This window comes from Vigna radiata, chromosome 5, assembly GCF_000741045.1.
Source record: "Vigna radiata var. radiata cultivar VC1973A chromosome 5, Vradiata_ver6, whole genome shotgun sequence".
Taxonomy (NCBI): domain Eukaryota; kingdom Viridiplantae; phylum Streptophyta; class Magnoliopsida; order Fabales; family Fabaceae; genus Vigna; species Vigna radiata.
In genome coordinates, this window is record NC_028355.1 from 23724282 (window position 1) to 23733240 (window position 8959).

The 8959-nt window shown below is 31.3% G+C and overlaps 2 protein-coding genes across 2 annotated transcripts; one reads left to right on the forward strand and one right to left on the reverse strand.

The window, feature by feature from the left end:
• Nucleotides 1–3354: 3354 nt before the first annotated feature.
• Nucleotides 3355–5751, forward strand: LOC106760879 (60S ribosomal protein L18a). Its single transcript, XM_014644315.2, has 4 exons — nt 3355–3481; nt 3569–3684; nt 3871–3934; nt 5211–5751. Exons 1-4 carry the CDS (start codon nt 3467–3469, stop codon nt 5550–5552), a joined length of 537 nt encoding a protein of 178 aa, XP_014499801.1. The 5' UTR covers nt 3355–3466; the 3' UTR covers nt 5553–5751.
• Nucleotides 5752–7220: 1469 nt separating this feature from the next.
• On the reverse strand, nt 7221–8749 carry LOC106760978 (BURP domain-containing protein BNM2A). The gene is made up of 2 exons (XM_014644439.2): nt 8570–8749; nt 7221–8319 (listed from the first exon to the last, which is right to left on the reverse strand). Exons 1-2 carry the CDS (start codon nt 8666–8668, stop codon nt 7363–7365), a joined length of 1056 nt encoding a protein of 351 aa, XP_014499925.1. The 5' UTR covers nt 8669–8749; the 3' UTR covers nt 7221–7362.
• Between the last annotated feature and the right edge of the window lie 210 nt (nt 8750–8959).

The following is an 8959-nucleotide window of genomic DNA, read 5'->3' on the forward strand; positions in this document are numbered from 1 at the left end:
TGAGTTATATTTAAAGGTTTCTATTGTTAGAATTAACATGTCTATCTATCTTTTATAAAGTAACAAATTATTAAAAAATTAAATTAAACTTAATACGACTAATATTTAAGTATGAGAATAAACTAAGACAAAAACGAAACACGTTTAGAGACATTATTAAAATAGAAAGTACGAATATATTTTTTCTAATTGACACAATTTATAGACTAAATTGAAACTAAAAATAAGTTGTAATTTGACAATACTAAAATGACCTAATTAAAGATAAAGAAGAGAGAAGACTCCATGACTGCACGGCACCCATAGAGATTGTATTCTCAGCAATAGGTATCTCATACAAGTTATAAACAAATTTACGAAGTTTCTAGTTTTGAATTCGATCTCATGATAAATTTAAGACGGTTCAACTCAAACAAAAAAAAAAAAAATCTTATAATAATTCAAACTGGAAAACTAAAAAACTATAGAATCATGGTGATATATATGGTTGAAAGAGAGCGAGATAAGATAACTATAGAATCAAAATGATACTGCAAAACACTAGTAAAATATGTTGAAGTTACTTCAATTAAAAAACTAACATCCAAACTGAGATGACCTAAACAAATATTCCTAATATCGTGACAACAGGATGAATCAAGAATCAGATAAATAATCAGGTACGAGCTGATTGACTAGGGTTTTTTAACTTTCATAAAGAAGACGATCTTTGGCACCAGTTCGATGGACTTCATTGTGCTTGCAGAAATATTTAAGATGCTCAAGTGTGCAGTAACCAAGCATTTGACCAAGCAATAAGAACAACCAATTAATCTCTTTTTTCTTTCGCGCAATTACAGGTCTGGTGCTGCTTTCTCGTTCGCAAAGGAGACATTTTGGACACACTGGATTCATCCAAAACCGTGGAGCTCTTTTATGCCACTTACTCTTTTCTTTACTAAAGAGTTCGCATAAGCCATCAAGTTTCTCTTCTAGATTCAGATCCAATTCGAACTCATGCTCGCACCTCTTGCAGTAAACCTTTCCTTTGATGGTGACCACATTCTTCTCCAATAGATATTGCTGGCTATGGACGGTGGCGCGTTGATTCTTCGCCCAAGGAAACGGTGCAGTGATCGTTTTGCTCATTCCTTTGTCCCGCGAACTGCGACAAGAACTACCCATAGGGCGTCTACCCGTGGATACACTTTTGAGTGCTTTAGCAGGCGCATTTGAAGGGTTGGTGCTGTGGTCTGAGAAAGCTTGAGACACTGACGAAGGATTAGGGTTAAGGTTAGAAGAATATTGTTGTATTTCCATGAGAGATAGGTTTGTTTGAAAAGGGTTTACGAGAGGAAGGAAAGATGTGGGAGTTTCCTTTGAACTCCCACATCGGAGGGAGAGGGTGAGATCTAGTTCATTTTCTAATTCCATTGATTGTAAATAGAGGTCAGATAGGATCTGGTAAAAGATGAAAATGTGTAAGGATGATAAAGATATATGCTTCTACTGTAGCTTTCTTTAATGAATGTTGGGGTTGTTCAAACATTGGAAGTTCCGTGTTCGAAATCTGTCATAGAAACTCTATTCTTAAACTTCAAAAAAACCAATAGACTACGTAGTTAATATTCGGAAATCTGAATATCAAAACCAACTCCGATATGCACGTGTATTACTTTTAACCGTTTCGCTTCCAAGTCATGGAAATCTGATCTTTCTCTCTTTTATTTTTAGTTTTTTAAAGACAGATAATATATGATATTTTTATATTCATTTGATATACACAATACAAAAGTGAAATAAAAAAAAAATATTAAAAAAAAATATTAAATAAATATAAAAAAAGTGTGTTAAATAATGCTTTTCTTTAATCTTATTTAAGTCTTACTTTATTGCAAGCAAATGTGTCATCTTATACTTAATTAAATGTACCTATAATTATCTACGTTACATGCATGTTTATAAATTCCGGATTATATAGATTTAACTTGTTCTAATCAGTCTGTGTTTTGTTCTGATTCTGACTAGAATGTTAAATAAGAATTTTCAGGTTTATTTTAGCCTAATGTTGCTGGATCCCTGTGCATAAATTATTAAAGTAGTTAATGTAATTCAACTTCTTAATTATAAGCTTAATTTTTTAAATAAAACAATCTTAAACATTACTATAAATTTTAAAATCTCATTTAATATTTCAAAGTTTATTAATAATTTGTTATCACGTTAAAAAAATAAAATAGCACATAACATGAGAAGACAACCGAACTCTGAATAAAATTTACCAAATTTTATTTTATAAAGTTATACTTTTACGATATTATAATGTTATAATAGGATGATTTTCATATAATCTTCTAATTTATAATTTTCATATAATCTTAATCTTAAAAATTTATAATTTAAATTATAATACAAAAAATATATCAAATCATACTAACTTTTTTTTATCAAATAATACCTACAAAATCTGTTACCAATTAAACGGAAACTTTCCTTCCAAGGTAGAAATATTGTAAACAATACAAATTACTACTCTAGTTTGTGTTTTTGTAGGATAAATTCTTTTCATTTTAGTGAAATTTGTAACAGGTAAATATTTTTAATAAATAAATCATAATATAATTTGAAAATTAAAAAGTGGAGAGATTAAATGTGAAAAATATTTACTTTGACCACAGTAAACATGTTGGTTTCAGAACTTCAACATTCAACAAGCATTCGGTGAAGGGAGAATTCAGAATTATGAGAAAATTAATGCATATCAAATTATTCATGATTTAAATTTTAAATTTAATTTAGTAATTAGTTTTAAAAAAATTATGAACTATCTCAAACATTTTTATCTTCATCTATATATTTGATTTTCTTAGACGTTGAACTTTTTAATATGAGAAATGTCATAGAAATACTAAAAGCTTTTCTCTTCAGTATTGAGAATTAAACACAGATTCTCTATTGCATAAATAAATTATGTAAAAAGGAACACAAACAATGCCATGCCATTCTTGCAAATTCATTATTTCACAGTTTGAAATAACCCATTATACATGAAATAATATTCAAAATTTAAGAAGGCTAATAATTTTAAATAACGTAATATATACAAATTAAATTATATATAGATTAATAGACTTTAAACAAAAAAAGTATATACAAATTCTTTTAATATTAATTTATAATTTTAGTTAATTTAAACTTTAATTTTACAAAACAATTTAAATTTAATTAACTCATTCAATCACAATTCTCAATTTTTTTATGAACAAGGCCGACAGAATTGTCATAAAAAAACAAAATATTTGGGCCTTGCAGTAGTCTAGCCCAAGAATGGTCAAAACGAACCCGAGCCCGAGCCCAGTGGTCCAAACTAAAAGTTAGGGTTTCGAGCTCTTTAGATACAATGAAAAACCAGATTTTTTCCTTTTCATCGTAGGACTGCGAGAGAGGGAGAGAGAGTGTGATAATCGTTTGTTGCCTTCTCTCAGAAATGGTTACCTTCAGGGTGTGTATGATTCTCACTACTTAGTTTTCGATTTCGTATAACTCTGATAAAGATTTTCATCGTGTAATGTTTGTTTGTTTTTTGCAGTTTCACCAGTACCAGGTCGTTGGGAGGGCTCTCCCAACGGAAGCAGATCAGCACCCAAAGATTTACCGCATGAAGCTTTGGGCCACCAACGAGGTTCGGGCAAAATCCAAGTTCTGGTAAACACATTCTTCTTTTCAATCATTCGTTTTATTTTCTGAGATCCTTTTTGCAATATTCTTCTCTCGCTCGACGTGTACTGATTTATTTAGTTTCGGACAATCGGAGTTAGTTGTCCCTGTTTCTGATTTTTTGTTTGTTTAGGTTTTAAGTTTTTTTATGTTTTTATTTTTTCTACGGATTAGGTACTTTTTGAGGAAGCTGAAGAAGGTCAAGAAGAGCAATGGTCAAATGCTCGCTATAAATGAGGTACTATCTCTTTTGAGAAATTCTTTTTTAACTTTTAAATTCACGTTATGCAGATGATTAAGTTATTCGAGTTTTTGAAAATAACGATATAATGTCTCGATTTCATGGAAAATCCAGTGGTAGACTTGTTTGTTACCTTATTCAACATATAGTTTTGCGTTCTAGTTATTGTTAGTGTTATTTGCTAGTTTGGACGGTGGTTAATGATATCAGGCCAAGTTGTTCTTTGGTTTTTGCGTGATGTTGGTACGAATACTGTTAGTGTCTGATGGAATGTGTTGAGAGAGCTAATTGAGTTATTGGCTTGGATAGTTGCTACTAGTATTTCATGTATGTTCGTAACATCTTTGCTCATAATTAGAATAAAGGAAAACTCGTTTTATAACAAGTAAAATGTATAAGCATAGCTTAATATTCCTTTGAAAGATTGTTTTTATCACAAAGACGGAATTTCTTTATTTTCCACGTATGCAGTGTATCATGCAGGGATTGAGCTGTATTCTTTGTATTTAATTTTTTTAAATGAATTACTTCAAAAAGTATTTGTTTCTATGGTTTTATGTTTTCCTTTTACAACGGATATTTTTGAATTTAGTTTACTTCTTAAGTGTTGACTCTTTGTTGCTTACATATTCGGATTTGTTTGTTGATAATGGCTTAGCTCAAGAGTATCTGTTAAACACAACTACATTCAAGTTTTGCTTTTGCCCAAAATATCTTTCTGTTTAGGGAAACCTTTACTGCCTGAAATTGGCTTTCAAAGTAACTCTTTAAATAAAGTAACCTTCAGTGGAGTTTTTTGCTGTTTGAGTGATGCTGTTTTCTTGTGCACTGCCCTGTATGGATCAATCAATTCATAATGATTACACTGAAGTTCTGTAATGTTAAGTTTAGACGCTTGTTTTGCTTTTTCAATAACCTGATAAGTTAGTTTTTATTGACATTTTGGACATCATTTGTGGTTATGTCATGTTCATGGTGTTTATGCTGAATTCTTATTATATTTTTGGCGGATGCTTTTCCTGCTCTATTAATAATTCGTTGATCTATTGTTGTCGTTACATTTATTAATGGGCATCCTTTTGTTTTTTTAAATCAAAGTTGCGTTTGGATTTACTATTTATTTCATCTACTTTGTTTAAGATACATTTTGTACTGCCTGATTTCTGTTGTAATATTGTTTTCATCTACTTTGTTTAAGATACATTTTGTACTGCCTGATTTCTGTTGTAATATTGTTTTCAACCACTAGCCTTCATAATATTTTGTTGTGCAGATTTTTGAGAAGAACCCAACCAAGATTAAGAACTATGGGATATGGTTGAGGTATCAAAGTAGAACCGGTTATCACAACATGTACAAGGAGTACCGTGACACTACTCTAAATGGTGCAGTTGAGCAGATGTACAATGAGATGGCATCGCGTCACAGAGTGAGGTGCCCATGCATCCAAATTATTAAGACGGCTACCATCCCGGCCAAGCTTTGCAAGAGGGAGAGCACCAAGCAATTCCACAACTCCAAAATCAAGTTTCCATTAGTTTTCAAGAAAGTCAGGCCACCATCCAGGAAGCTCAAGACCACATACAAGGCCAAAAAGCCAAACTTGTTTATGTAATATTTTATTAGTCTTAAGATAATTCAAGATTTAGTTTATCAAAATTCAAAATTCTTTTTGATCACTAAAGGGATTCTTAGTTCGACTTCAATTTATAACGAGTATTTTATAGACTATGGTTATTTAAAGGAGATGAATGTTTGAAATCTCAACGTGACATATATTCTTATTTAATATAAAAGTTCCAACTTTAACTTTAGCTATATTAGTAAACATTATTTTTGTTTAAGTGTTCGCCAGTTAAAATGTAAACTATATATCGGTCGTAATGTATTGTGATTTTTGTACTATGAACGTCTGTCGACGATAGGGATAACTAAATAAAACTTAGAAAAAGTGACAAATAAGACCAAGACATGGTTTTTTACAATGACTTTTAAAGTGTAAAGATATTTTCATTGATTATATTAAGCTGTATGAAAATTTAGAAAATCTTTTGACTAATTCTAAGGAAGAACATTATTTTAGTTTCATATTCTTTGAGTTTTAATTTCTTACAGAACATTCCTCTTAATGTTAATTTTTTTGTCCATAAAAATAATAAATATATTTACAAAGGTTTACACAATTGTTATTCATGCAACAAAATTATAAATAGTAATAAAGTTTACCATGGGATGTATAAGCCAACCATTTCAACTCATTGCCTTTAGAGTTATAAATACTTTTACATTTATTTTTTGTAAGTGCTTATACAATATTCACCTAAATCAAGATGTTTTATAAAATTTAGACTCGAATAAACAATTAAAAGACTTTTAGATTATAGAAGTTTACTAAATCAATGCTCAAAAGAAAAAGGTTATGATTAAATTTCCTTTAAAAAGCATTTACGCATCCAATACTTATTTTTTATACCTCTTAAGATTATTTTCTAAAATAAAAAATATAACAATTTTCTTGTTTTTAAAAAATAAATTTATGATTTTCTTTCATAGTTCTTTAATTTTGAATCCACTACAATATACATCTATGTATTATTTTTATATAAAAAACTTGCAATAAGTAATGAATGAAAGTAGTTATATGTACACTAAACACCAAAGTAAGACTGAAAATAAGTAAAATATTGTATATTGGTGCATTAAATATGAAAATTAGTTGTAACATAGAGTGGTTTTAGCTCAGAAAGTAAAGTTTGTTTTACCCGCTATATTTTATGTTAAGTTTTCTTTATATAGATTTTATTAAAATTATGCATTAGACTATATGAGACGGACAATCTTCTTTCTTTTGACTTTAGTAATATGTATGAAATTATTGTATTTCACGCAATATTCTAAAAGACAGTTTTCATAGTGCCTAATTTAGTCATCTGTCAAGTGTTAAATAGTTATATGTTCCTAAAGTTCACAAAGAGCGTAATGAATAAGTAATACAGAGCATTGGAATCATTGAGGCAGGAGTTTGAGTCTCATATACACCATTCAGTTCAATTTTTTCCAATTTCCCAGGCACTTGATAAGATAAAAGAATCTGATGAAATATTTACCACAACTTTAATTTATTTCCTTAATCTTATTCGATCGTTTTTGCTAATGAAACTGTTAACTTATTTGTTTTCCTACCAAAACATGTCTCGGATACTGGCCTACAAAAGTTCAAGCAAACTATTGAGTAGCCATGAACATGAGCAGGACAGAATAGCAAACATGCACAGAACAAGCATATGCAGAAGATAAAGATTGCATTAACGTTCTATTCCAAAGCACGCCACAAAGACATCCTTATTAACATAGATACCTAGTTTTTTCAGTTTTGCTAGTACAACCAGGTTTTTGGTACACAGAAACAGAAAACAGAAAAGTAGTTATGGAGCCACAGATAAAGGTACCCAGACTAGATTATCAGAAGGGAAGAAATGGCAAACAGGGGAGGTTCCAGGCTCAACTTTGAGAACACGAAAGGACACGTGGTCTCGGTCCCACTTAGAGGTGTCCATGTGGCAAATAGCTGCAGCTTGAACTCTTCCTCCATTTTCACCTTTCACCAACACCTCATAGAGACGGGTGTCACTCTTTTGACTGTGGCAGTAAAAAACTGCATAAGGGTAAGGCATAGGGTGACACCCTATAACGTTTGGAACCGTAATCACTTTCACTTCTGATATGGTATAGTTCTGTAAAACAGCTGTTGAGTTTGTGAGATGGACAGTGGTCAGAACTTTGAACTGTGTATTTGACCCAAACAGATAGTGTGCAAAATCAAACAAGGACTCAAGGGATGTGGCACAGAACTTGGTTTCTCCTTCCATGTTTTCGAATTCGCATTGTTTGAGTGTATACTCCATGGCCTTGGCTTGAGGTGAGTGTTTTGGGATGGAGAAGAATTTGAGAAGGTATGGTAGGTGTTTTGAGGAGAAGGGAACCTTGTCAGATTCTTCTCTGCTCAAAAATTTTGGAGACTTTGAAGAGTTTTTCTTGGAAAAGTAGATGGGCATGATTTTCCCAATCTTCAAATCATCTGGGGTGAAAAACACATTCAGTTCAGGGTCCATGTGTTTGTGATTATCACTTTCAATGATCTTTTCACTTTTATATTTCTTCTCCTTTGCCTTCTTCTTGTCGTCGTCATCATCTTCATCCTCGCCCTCATCATGGACGTGCTTCTTCTTCTTCAAGTTTATATCAGCGCCTTCAAGCTGAATAATGCTGTCAAGTAAAAGACCCTCTGTTGCAAACTTCTGCAAATTATAGGATGCTTCCTTCAGTTCAATCTCTCTGCTAGATGTTGTAGATATCTTTCTAGCTCCACCCTCTTGCAGAATCTGCAACGTCAACCAAGAAGACAGAGAAAGTTGAATAATATAAGTAGACCATGCAAAAATTTCCGTAAAGTCAATCGCTCTCAGATGAACAACACGATGATAAAAATTAACTAAAGAAAGCAAAATCGTTTCAAGCAAAGGAAAAAAGTAAAAGACAAAGGAACATTTTCAAGAGGCAGAAGAAGAAAAGCTAAGTTGCAAGATCTGTCTATGGAAGTCAACAGAGATATATGACTTGGTTGGATCTTACCAAAAAGATGAGTAGGGTGCATAGGATGAAGCTCCAAGAAGCAAATCCAAGTCTCATTTTTTCTTTTTCCTTGAAAGTTCTGGTTCTTCTTTCAAGCATGTATGAGAAAAGGAACAGAGACCATTAAAGATATTGGGTTATAGGAAAACAAGAAAGCTCGTAAATCGATATTCAGAACTTTCTGGTGGCACAGTTATCTGTACTTTATGGAGCTGCTTTGGTGGTATATCTTCCTATTTTATATTTTATTAGAATTAGTGGTAGAATAATGTATTATAATACACTTTTATATATATATTTATATGACACGTAATAGTAAAATTATTATAAACGTGTTAAATAATATAAAAGATTTAGATGTATAAAAAAATAATTTCTCTTAACCATAAA

Excerpts from the sequence above, each read along its gene's own strand:
- LOC106760879 (XM_014644315.2), top strand. Across the intron at positions 3,685-3,870 it reads CGGGCAAAATCCAAGTTCTG|GTACTTTTTGAGGAAGCTGA; the intron begins GTAAACACATTC and ends TCTACGGATTAG. Across the intron at positions 3,935-5,210 it reads AAATGCTCGCTATAAATGAG|ATTTTTGAGAAGAACCCAAC; the intron begins GTACTATCTCTT and ends TTTGTTGTGCAG.
- LOC106760978 (XM_014644439.2), bottom strand. The coding sequence starts at position 8,668 with ATGCTTGAAAGAAGAACCAGAACTTTCAAGGAAAAAGAAAAAATGAGA. Across the intron at positions 8,320-8,569 it reads GCACCCTACTCATCTTTTTG|ATTCTGCAAGAGGGTGGAGC; the intron begins GTAAGATCCAAC and ends TTGACGTTGCAG.